Genomic DNA, 12,267 nt, shown 5'->3' on the forward strand with positions numbered 1-12,267 from the left:
CTTTATTTAAGCCAGTTGTCAAGTATCAATATAAGCATCATATTAAAAAAAAAACATAACTATAGTACAATTTATGATTACCAAAACCAGGAAATGAACATTGATATAATACTATTAACTGATCTGTACACTGGATTCAAATTTAGGTAGTTTTCCCACTTATGTCCTTTTTTTGGCCCAGGAGATCACATTGTATTTATTTAGTCTTCCTCAGTCTCTTCCAGTCTGGAACAGTTTCTTAGTCTTTCTTTTTCTTTTATGACCTAGATACTTTCAAAGAGTACTAGCAGGTGTTTTATAGACTCCTTGAATTTGGATGTCTTTTATTTCCTCATGACTAGATTGAGGTGATATATTTTGGGGTACAGAAATGACCCTATGACCTCCTAAGTTCATCATGTCAGGAGGTACATGTCTAGTTACTGGTGATTTAACTTGGGTCACTTGATTAGGGTGGTGACTACCAGGCTTCCCCACTGTGAAGCTACTGTTTTTCACATTGTAATTAATGAATATCTTAGGGGAGACACTTTGAGACTCTCTAAATATCCTGCTTCTTATCATACTTGAGCTCACTAATTTTAGAATCCGTCAGTGGTTCTTGCCTGTAGCAATTACTACTGTGTTACACGCCTAATAGTGACTTACGTTTCCATTATTCCTTCTATATTTACTGATTAAAAGGAATTATAGTTCTATAAGGAAAAATTATTCCTTCTCATCCAATTGTCAGTATGGACTTACAGATATTTTATTTCTCAAATTATTTTAGATTTGGCCACTGGCACTGCTTTACATGAACTCTTGTGTACTTGGGACATACACCCCCTCAGTTTTCACTACTCTTTTACTTTCAGTTACCACAAGATGCTCCAGGCTCATTTTGTATTTTTCCTGTCCCCAATGAAGGAACCATTCGTTTCTCCAAGGAGCTCTGCCTCCTTTTATTGTAGGAATAGTGTTTAGAAAAACTGAGATCTTGGCACTAGGTGTACTGAGTACTACTGGAATATCATTGCTTTTAGGCTCTTTCAGCAGACAGGTCTAGAAAATACATGTAGATACACTAACCCATAGATATACACACACACAGGTCGCTTTATTGCCAGAAGCACAGATGTTTTAAAATTCAACCGAGCTAAGGAAAAATGTCAGTAATATTTTATATTTTGGCAATAGGTTTGAAGAGGGATTGTCATTGATTTAGTATGACCAGCTACAGTCATGTAGTGTCACAGCTTGTAGTACTAAATGGGAATTTCCAGGCTTTTGTATGCTTATGCAGAACTTTGCCTCATTCATTTATCAAGTATTTACTGAGCATCTACTCGATGCTACGCCCTGTGCTCATAGTGTAAAAGACAAGAAGGTCCATATCTTCAGGGAGCTCAGGTACATGCTAATGTGAGAAACAAAGAGTAAACAAACATGGACAAAATAATTACAGATGGTGATGAAGTACTCTGAAGAAACTAAGTAAGGTGCTGTAATTGAAAATGGTAAGGCTTCCAGGACACTTGATAAAAGGTGAGCAGAGAAGGAGTATCTGGGGAGACTTGAGTGAAGGATGAGGAGCAGCTGTGGGCACAGGACAATGGAAAGAACATTCCAAGCATAAGCAAAAGTCTGGAGGTAAAAAATAAAAAAAAAAAAAAATTGGGTGTTCTAAAAATTAGTTAATCTCTTTTTGCTAATTAAGAGTTAAGAAACAATCTGATTCAGAAATTGTCAGAGGACGTAAACGTTTCTCCTGAGAAGATGCACAAGTGGCTAATAAGTGCATGAAAAGATGCTCAGCATCATTAGGCATCAGGGAAATGCAAATCAAAGGCACAGCGAGATAGCGTTTCACACCTTCTGGGACTGCTATTATTATAGGAAGGAAGGAAGGGAAGACAGATAAGTGTTGACAAGGGTGTGGAGAAGTAGAACACTGCTGGTAAGAATGTCAAATGGTACGCCATTTGTGAAAACAGTTTGACGATCCTCAAAAAGTTAAACACAGAATTACCATATTATCCAGCAATTCCTCTCCCAATTGCTGGGATGTACCCAAAAGAACTGAAAACAGAGACACTAACAGATACTGACTGGTAAGCTAATAGTCACAAAAGCATTATTCACAAAAGCCAAAAGGTGGAAACAATCCAAGTGTGTGCTCCCCCACAGATGAATTGTTAAACCACATGTGCTGTATATTTACAGTGGAATAGTATTCAACCATAAAAAGAAATGAAGTTCTGATACAGGCTGCAAGATGGATGGACCCTGAAAACATTACGCTAAGTGAAACAAGCCAGACACAAAAGGACCAAAATCACAGGGTTCCACATACATGCAATAGCTACCATAGGCAAGTCTGTAGAGACTGCGAGGAGATCAGAGGTTACCAGGGGTTCAGGCAGGGGGAATGGATGGGGACTTACTGTTGAATGGGTACAGAGCTTTAGTTTGAGGCAATGAAAAAGTTCCGGAAATAGATAATAATGGCTGTACAATATTGTGAATATACTTAATGCCACTGAATTGTACATCTTAAAATGGTTAAACTGACAAATTTATGTTATATATGTATATCTGTTTAAACCAATCTTATAAATGCCAGGAAAATGAGGGCTTATATCAGATGAATTAAAAGACCATTAATTTTTATTTTCCTACCTGCATTCTGCCTAGGTGTGAGTAATGAGGTAAAAAAATGTCAAGATCAAAAGTATTTTTTTTGTAAAGCTTGTGGTAGATTGCATAGCTCATTTAATTACCAAATCTCACTTACTCTTGGAGGGAGCTAGCTACTTCCTGGCCTACCCACAGCATAGCCATTTCTGCCCTGATCAGATGTGCTGGCTGTGTGTCTGCCAGCGTTATACTCAGTGCTATGTGCTTACAGAGAATTAGAGGTTTCCGGGTTAGCTTTAGGTGACCTTGCAAGAAGAAAAAGCTCATTGTAAAAGGAGAGAATGATACAATTGACTATATAACATTTAAAACATTTGTATATCAAAATATACCTTTAAAGAAAATAAAGAGATAAAGATATTTACACATATAGCGGACCAAGCATTAGTTTCCGGGAAAAAAAAAATATGTACATTTTTTTGTATATGTGTAAATTTATGATAATCAATAAGAAAAAGTTCGGTAGAAAAATGAGCAAAAATAAAGTCAATGAAAACTAATGACCGAAGGCTGATTCTTTGAAAGTACAATAAAATTGATAAATCTTTAGCCAGCCTGATCAAAAAGAGAAGACATCAATTTCCAATATCAGAAATGATAGATGTATCATCACAGATTCTACTGATATTTAAGATAAAAGAATATTTTGAACAACTTTATGACAAATAAATTCTACAACTTAGATGAGATAGACTTTCTTCAAAGACACAAACTACGAAAACTCACTCAAGAAGAAATGAATAACCAAAATAGCCCTATCTGTTAAACAAATTGAAATTGGATTTTAATGCATTCTAGCAAAGAAAACTCCAGGCCCACACGGCCAATTATACCAAAGGTTTAAGAAAGAAATATTGCCAGTTCTACACAAACTTTTCCAAACAATCGAAAAGGAGTATGTCCCAACTCTAAGTCCATTACAAGAAAATAAATATTCTTAAGAACCTAGATGTTAAAAATTTGAACAAAATTTTAGCAGGTTGAATCCAGTAATATATTAAAAAGATAATATGTCATGACCAAGTAGAGTTGATAAGCGTAATGCAGGGTAGGTTGCAAGTAGGTTTAACATTCAAAAGCTAATGTACCATATTAATAACAAAAAAAACACATGGGATTATCTTCATAGATGCAGAAAAAGCATTTGACGGCATCCAGTATTCATTCTTGATAAAACAACAATAAAACTCAGCAAACTAGGAATAGAAGGAAACGTCCTCAACTTGGTAGAGGACATCTATGAAAAACCTACAGCTAGCATCATACTTAATGATCAAAGATTACTTTCCCCACAAGATCAAGAACAAGACGGAGGTATCATGCTCACCACTTCTAGTCAACATTTTACTGGAGGTTCTGGCCAGTGCAGTTAGGCAAGAAAATGAAGTGATAAAAAGCATCCAAATTGGAAAGAAGTAAAACTGTCTTTATTTGCAGACACCATAGAATTCTGTCTTCAGCCAAGCTATCAATGAACTATTGGAGTAGAGTGAAGTCCTGCAAAGGACTCAGAAAATTGACTTCTTAAACACCCTTTCTTAGGAAGTTACTTGAAGATGTTTTCCACTCAAATAAGGAGTAAACCAAGAGCTGGGAGAAGTAGAGAGGATCATGGAAGATGGTTTTCACTCTGGTTAGTTACAGCAGGGAGGGGCCCAGCACAGAAGCTGTGTGGCTGGCCTGGAGGACACTAGATCAGAGCATGAGGGGGTGCCCAGGAGACAAAGAAGATTGTAGACCAGAGGGCACTTAGGCTTGAACAGAATTGAGACTCTGGTGAAGACAGACAGGAAGTTACAAAGGCGAAGACCTGTAGGAGAAGCAGCCACCTGTGTAAGAAAGGTAGCGTACCGAAGTGAAGCCTACTAAAGTGAGGCATATGTCTGAGCAAAGCAATGGGAATGTGAGAAAAAGAGTCCTTTTTTTTCTAATTTTCAGACTGTAGAACCAATTTTGCATACCAAGAGTGAGGAGAAATGTAGCTGACAGAAAGTTAGACATGGAAGTTAGACAAAAGGCAGCCCAGACCTTTTTAAAAAACAAACAAAACCCTCCTCTTTGAGTTAGGTTTCAAGACATTGTGTTTTAACTGCTTTGGTAATGATCCAGAAGAAACTACGAACAAGCAACCTGCTTGATAAAAATGGACACAATCAACTGCTTTGCATGAGTACAGCGTGGAAAATATAAAGCTGTGCCAACTTCGGAATGCTGGTGGTTTGAAGAGGGGAGGTTCTGTCTGGTGAGGTTAGAAAAGCCTGGTGCTAGTGTGGGCAGAAGACGTACTTTTGGGACTCTCTCAAAAGTAGGGGAAGAAGGCTCTCGAGGTGACACTGTCAGGCAGGAAAACACCCAGATCTAGAGGAGGAAACAGGAAATGGCAGCAGCATAGGGCAGTTAAATAAGTAGAGGGTTAAAGTATGTCAGGTTTGGATGTCACTGAGGGCACATAGTTCTTTGAATGGTACAGAAGTCAGTACTGAAAGTGAGAGAGCCAGATAAGAGAATGGGAAATAAATATCGATTTATCCAAGATCAAAAGTAAGTAGCAGACTTAGAGAGGGGGTGAGTGGTCAGCTATCTCCTGGAAAGATGTCTGCTGGTCACTGTTCCTACATTGACCTAAGTTTGCTCAGGGCAGGTGACGTCTGTGTGCTGGGGGACAGCCAGTGCCAGCAGTCTGTGCTGCGTGGACCCAGCCTGTGGGGACATTTGTTGACTGGCTGCCTTTTTTTCCAACAGGCGTGGTGTCTGTCTGTTTTGAGGGGGACAGTGATGGTTACATCAACTTAGTGGCCTACCCTTATGTGGAAAGTGAGACGGTGGAGCAGGATGACACACCAGAGCGGGAGCAACCTCGACGCAAGCACTCCCGCCGGAGCCTGCATCGGTCAAGCAGTGGCAGTGACCACAAGGAGGAGAAAGCCAGCCTGTCCATTGAGACCTCTGAGAGGTGAGGAGTGGTGAGCAGGGCTGAAGGGGGTGTCTGGTCCTGTCAGCACAAATGCTCAAGACATTTCTAGAGTCCTGACACATCATGCATGGGGAAGTAGGGCTCAAGTTTGGGGAAAGGTGGCTGGTGTTCTTGGGCCACCCACACAGATGTGGCCTGTCTCCTGTGTCACTTCACCTCAGTGACGCCTCCTTCTGAGTATGGCTGTCAGTGGTTAAGAGAGAATGAAGCTCTCTGAGCCCTTGGGAAGCGAGGGCTACCTGTGCCCTCCAGCTTTGTTAGGTCTTACATCCCCAAGACAGGTCAAAGTGCACTGGCCCATGGTGAGGCTGCAGCTGCTTTCTGACCTGCAGGATGTCAGAGCCCGAGGGCAATGAGAGGCCATCCAGACGTGTTCTTTAAGGGCTTTGGTGTTAGACTTTCTTGGAGACTCTGATATTCGCTGTTAACCCTTTCCCTGTATCTAAAATTGAGTTTATTGCATTGCAAGTGAATTTTTCTTATAGATTAGGAAAATAGTCTACAAAGAATTATGTTTCTTGATATTTCATGCAAAACAATGTGAACTCCCACTAGGGTAGCTATAATCAGAAGGACGGAGAAAAGTGCTGATGAGAAGGGAACCTTCCTACGTTGCTGATAGGAATGGAAAGCAGTACAGCCACTCGTAAAACGATTGTTAGCTCTTCAGAAAGTGAAACCCAGCAATTCCACTCCGAGGTATAAACCCAAGAGAGTTGAAGAAATATACTCACACTTAGGACTTGTGCACAAATGTTCATAGCAGCATTATTCCTAATAGCCCAAAAGTGGGAACAACCCAGGTGTCTGTCAACAGATGAATGGATAAATAAAATGGGGTCTAGCCATATAATAACATATTACTCAGCTTAAAAAGGATTGGAATACCGATATACAGTACCTCATAGATGAACCTTGAAAACATGCTTAGTGAAAGAGGCCAGACCCAGAAATCCACATGTTGTCTGATTCCATGTTATGAAATGTTCAGAATAAGCCGAGCCTCAGAGGCAGAAAGCGTGTTAATGGACACCAGGGACTCAGGAGGGGACGGGGGATGGCACGTTACTGCTAATGGTGGTGAGGTTTGATTTGGGGGCGATGAAAATGTCCGAAAAATTAGATAGTGGGGATGTTTTACAACCTTGTGGATATGCTAAAAAAAACACGGAATCATAAAAAAAATAAAAAATAATGAAAGGAATGTAAACTAAAAATAACGTGAGCTTCCTGAAACAAAGTGAAATCAAAATCATATGATTAAGTTATGTTTAATTTCACTCAAAAATAAGTTTCGGTGACTAGGCTGCTCGGTAACCTGACTTAGTTGGCATTGGACTGTTCTTACACGTGGCAGCACACCGTTTATCTCCGACATCAGATCTGTTCAGCCACACCTGCTGTACTCCTTGCTCCTGTGGCTCAAGGGCCCGGGGCATTCCCGCTCTCCTCACTCCCTTTGATGAAGGGAGCACAGAACCCCAGGGACTCTGGCTGAGTGTGTGATGTCTCACTTCCTGTGTCCTCAGTTGGGGTCCTTTGTGGCCAGGTCTGCATCTCTGATGTCAAGAGAGGCCTTCATCTCAGCTTCATAGTAAGCAGGGTCTCCCGATGGTGAACAGTCTTGTGGAAAGTGGACACCAGCCTGCAGAAGCACAGCTTCCAGGGCTTTCCTTTCATTCCCCAAGGGTCTTCTGTGTAACTGATAATTGTGGGACCTACACTCAGTCATTCAGGTGACAAGGAATGTTGCCCAAGTCCATAGCTGGCAGTGGATGCTGCTCTCAACAGCTCTTTGGAGAGGGTTTTCCACAGGTACAGAAGTTATTTCACACGTCACCTGGTGAAAAGCCAGTGAACACAGAATCCCATCAGGTCTGCCCATGTCCAGGTTCAAGGCCCTGCTCTGAAGGTGACAGTTCTATCTGTTGTGACCAGACTTTGTTTGGCTTGTTAGCAGAGTCTCTTAAGTCACTCCCAGGAGTGGAGCTTGTTTCCTCCCCAGGACCAGGGCTGCAAGCAAGGGTGATGCCAAGTGCCCCGGCTAGGCACAGAGAACTTATTTGGGTTTACTTGCAAATAAGTCAACCTTCCTGTTTTTTAAAGGGGATCATGAGAAGGCATCCGTGAATGGCCTCAGCAGTGCCCTCACCAGAAGACAATGGGAATTTTGTCATGCCGAGAGGCCCTGGCCGGCTCCTCTACTTCCAGTTACAGGGAAATGGGATCTCTGCCAGTGCCTTTTAGCCAGGGTCGCCCAGGCTGCCCAGCACCCTGTTGGGGAGTGCCAGCCAGCATTTCTGGCCACACTGCCCTGTGGGTACCTCAGCTCTGACTCGTGCCGTACCGAGAGGAGAGGCCAGCAGTTTTGGAGAGGACAGGGGCAGTGGCATTGCTGCAGCTCTCCGTCTCTGCGTCCCATTTCCAGGGCACGTGGCGTTGCCAGCGCTTTGCTTCTCTTTGCTTAGTAGTGTGAGAAACCGCATTGCAAGTTACTCCAAGCACAGGCTTTTATGTTGGGGCAAAAATTAAGTTGTGGTAAAGTTCTAATGTGTTCAATTACAGTCATCCTCTCACCACAACCTCTTTGCGGTTTGACTTATTTCTGAAATAAAGCTCCATGACTTTCGACAGCTTCATGCCTTCCACAGGTGCAAACGTTGGCCACTGAGAAACCCAGGTTCCTTGGGGCCTGCTCTTTTTTCTTTGATGTTTTCCTCTTTTTTCCTGGCCTCACACAAAGGCAGGCAGACGTTCGTAAACATGATGTCGGCATCTGCTTTCTTTACGTCTTCTTAAAGGTTCCGTTGTAGATGTCACGGACTCTAAAAGGATAGTTACTCATGTCCTTGACAGTGGCTTCCAGTGCTCCACTCTGCAGTGTGACTCTGCACGCTCATCAATTTCTGTAGTTTTTTAAATTGTGGTAAAATACACATAGCATAAAATGTACATTTCACCTTCCCCAGCATACAGTTACTATTCACAATGATGCGCAGCCATCCTCTGTCCATTTCCAGAACGACCTCATCCTCCCCAGGGGAGGTCTGTGCATTAAACAGTCAACTCTGTACTTCTCCCCGCCCCAACCCTGGGCAACTACTGTTCTACTTTCTGTCTCTGAACTTGCAGTTACCTCATATGAGTGGAATCATACAATAGTCCTCCTTTTGTGTGTTGCTTATTTCACTTAAATGAAAGCATGGTTCATTTAAGTTGTAACATGTATCAGAATTTCATTCCTTTTTATAGCTGAATATTGTTCCATTGTATCCATGTACCATGTTTTGTTTGTCCGTTCATCCACTGATGGACACTTAGGTTGTTCCCAGCTCTTGTTTACTGTAATGCTGCTGTGAACATTGGTGTAACGTATCTGAGTTTCTGTTCTTGGTTCTTTCAGGCATTTGTTGGATCATGTGATAATTCCGTTTCACTTTTTGAGGAAGTGCCGGACTTCCACAGTGGGGCACCTTTTCACATTCCCACCAGCAGTGTATGACAGTTCCAGTTTCTCCACCTCTTCCAACACTCATTTCATTTTGTTCTCATAATAGCCTCCCCAAAGGATGTGAAATGGTATCTTGATCACATAATTTAATGCAAAGAATTATTTTTCGGAGACACAAATATCACTAATTCGATTTACTCACTTTTATGTGCTCATGCATGTGGGGCCACCATATCACCCACCCTGTGCAGTGAGATCCCAGAGGGTGACTTGTCTGAGCCCATTAGCCATGTGTATGTTCTTCCCCCTTAGCCCCCAGGAGGCAAAGAGTCCAAAGGTGGAGCTACACAGCCACTCGGAAGTCCCTTTCCAGATGCTGGATGGCAACAGCGGTGTGAGTTCTGAGAAGATCAGCCACAACCCCTGGAGCCTGCGCTGTCACAAGCAGCAGCTGAGCCGAATGCGCTCGGAGTCCAAGGACCGGAAGCTCTACAGTATCCTTACCACAGCTCCGCAGCAGTGTCTACTGCTGAGATCGCGGGCCCTGCGTCAGGGCCCGCTCTGCTCGCTTCCCTCACTCTCGGCTCCCTTTTCATAGGCTCTTCTTTTTCGTCCTCTTTCCTTTCATCAGCATGTTGTTGTTTTTCTGCCTTTGGGGACTCTTAACACTGAATCTTTAACTTGACAGTCTAGAAGAGTGCTGTCCAGTAGAACCTTTTTGGACAATGGAAGTGTTCCGTATCTGTGCTTTTTCTCCGTATGGTAGACACTAGCCACACTGAGTATAGAAAATGTGGCTGCTATGACTTGAGATATTGAATTCTAAATTTTTATTAATTCAAATTGAAATGGAAATCACCAGATGTGGCTAGTGGCTACCATATTTATCAATGCATGTCTAGGCTCGGGTGGGGGTGTGTGTATGTGCGCACGTGTATTTCTCCCCTCCCAAAAGATAATTAAAAAGTAATACATTTGGTTTTGGTGTGTTTTTTGTTTGTTTAAACACCATACCTCTACAATGTAAAATAGTTTTAAGATGTTAAAGGTAAAAAAGTATTATGAAATAGGTATCTTTGTAATCATTTAGTTTTGCAGCAGTAAACAATAAATAACTAATACTGAGAAACTGAGGGGGGAATCTGCTGAGCACTTCATATGAATTTACTCAGTTTTCGTAACAGTTTTTTGAGGGAGGAACTGTTATGATTCCCATCTTTAGATGAAGAAAAGGAAGCACAGGGGTAAGTATTGTGCCCAGAGCCAGTGAGTAGGCAAGATTCAAGAGCCCATGCTCTCAGGCACTGAGATCTTTCCGCAGCCTTCCTTAAGTTTTATTGTCACTTATGTATATGTATAGGTTATAGCAGGCGATGCGATTAATTAAAGGCCAAATTGAATGGTTTTCTGTAAGTTATTTTTTAAAAGAATTAGGAGGTGTTAAAATGTTCATCATCAGAGTGATGCTGAGTGGCTTACAGTTCCCAGATGTGGGTTGTGGTTCAGGTTGTGTGAGCCCCAGTGACTTTTGGCAGACATGTGATAAACCTGTACTTTATCCAAGATTGTTGCAGACAGTAGATCTAGATGAAGACACAGATATAAATGACAGGAGGCCAGGACCATAGAGCTGTTTTGAGCGGAAGGTCCTAGAAGTACTAAGGGATAAGCTTGAAATATATAGTCCACTAGTTTGAAATTAAGTCAGAAAATGACAAAATAGAAATTTAAACCAGCTTTTTCTGAAGATTCCCATTTGGGAATGTTAAATCTGATTTCTCCTATTTGTAGTAGTGCTGCAAAGATGTTTTCCTTATGTCTTAGGCCTGGGTGAGGCACTGGCTTGAGTGGGGCCTTGGTTTACTGATGGTGCCAGGGATGTATGTGAATCTGCCACATCTTCTTTAGTTTGTGTATGCCTGCAGGACAGATCTAAAGAATAAAATTAAAATGATGACATCAATAGATGTGGTCTATCCATACAGTGGAATATTAGCCATAAAACAGAATGAAATTTTGTCACATGCTACAATATGAATGAACCTTGAAAATGAAATAGCCAGACACAAACAGACAAATATTATATGACTCCACTTATAAGAACTACCTAGAATAGGCAGATTCATAGACGGAAAGTAGATTAGTGGTTATCAGGCTGGGGGGCGTGGGGGCGGGCATGGGAGTTAGTGTTTAATGTGCACAGTTTCTGGTTTCTGTTTGGGGAGTAGAAAAAGTTCTGGAGATGGATGGTGGTGATGGTTGCACAGCAGTGTGAATCTACTTAATGCTGCTGAACTGTCCATTTCAAAATGCTTAAGGGCAAATTTTATATCTATTTTAGCACAGTAACAATTGTTTTTAATGAAATAATAAGCCAGTGGCATGAACTCTACATTTTACTGAGGTGGAATTCAGATTGCATTAGCTAGGAATGCCCGCTTTTACAGAAAGACTTGCTTGCGCTTTCCTGGCTGCGGCTGCTGGCGAGTGTGGTTGTTATTCTCCTTGACTGTGGCCCAGAGTTCCTCCTGCTGGAGAACGTGGTGCATCACTTCAAGTACCCCTGTGTGCTGGACTTGAAGATGGGCACCCGGCAGCACGGTGATGACGCCTCAGCTGAGAAGGCGGCTCGGCAGATGAGGAAATGTGAGCAGAGTACGTCCGCCACGCTGGGTGTCAGGGTCTGTGGTATGCAGGTGAGTCGCCCCTGGTCTGAGGAGCACCGGCGTGCTGCTGCTTGCTTGTTTTCGGCTGCCCGTGTACCTGTCTACTACCATGCCAAGTGCCCTTGCCCACTTTGGTCCCGTATCTCCAAGAGTGACGTCCCCACAGGGTGCCAAGTGCATCCTTATAAGTATGTTCCTTGAGCTCTCTTGTCCTTACCTGGTGACCTTGGTCTGGGCTCCAGGTACAGAGTTGCTGTGGGCGCCTGTTGCCTTGATACTGTCAGTCATACGTTCCTTGTTTGAGTCCAGCTGGGCCCTCGGGCAACTTGGAGAAGGGCTTCAGAGGTGATGGCAGAGAACCTGCAGGCCTTGTCCTCTGTTCTCTCCTGGCTTTACTGCAGGAAAACTTAAGGTGAACCTGGCCCGCACACCTCAGTGGTGTAGGGATGAGCAGAAAAGTTCAGGTTGGTCAGTAGCACTTTCCAGACAGTGCTTGC

General features: G+C 42.6%; 1 protein-coding gene across 3 annotated transcripts in view; it reads left to right on the plus strand.

Annotated features, from left to right (window-relative positions):
- Nucleotides 1-12,267, plus strand: part of IP6K1 (inositol hexakisphosphate kinase 1) — a 48,187-nt gene that overhangs the window by 35,119 nt on the left and 801 nt on the right. For all 3 annotated transcript variants that reach the window (XM_033132058.1, XM_033132060.1, XM_033132059.1), the window contains exons 3-5: nucleotides 5,422-5,632; nucleotides 9,417-9,598; nucleotides 11,625-11,800. In XM_033132058.1, the coding sequence (XP_032987949.1) occupies nucleotides 5,422-5,632; nucleotides 9,417-9,598; nucleotides 11,625-11,800 (569 nt within the window). The remainder of the gene's footprint in view (nucleotides 1-5,421; nucleotides 5,633-9,416; nucleotides 9,599-11,624; nucleotides 11,801-12,267) is intronic.

The sequence above is a fragment of the Rhinolophus ferrumequinum genome, chromosome 17 (genome assembly GCF_004115265.2).
Source record: "Rhinolophus ferrumequinum isolate MPI-CBG mRhiFer1 chromosome 17, mRhiFer1_v1.p, whole genome shotgun sequence".
NCBI classification, from domain to species: Eukaryota; Metazoa; Chordata; class Mammalia; order Chiroptera; family Rhinolophidae; genus Rhinolophus; species Rhinolophus ferrumequinum.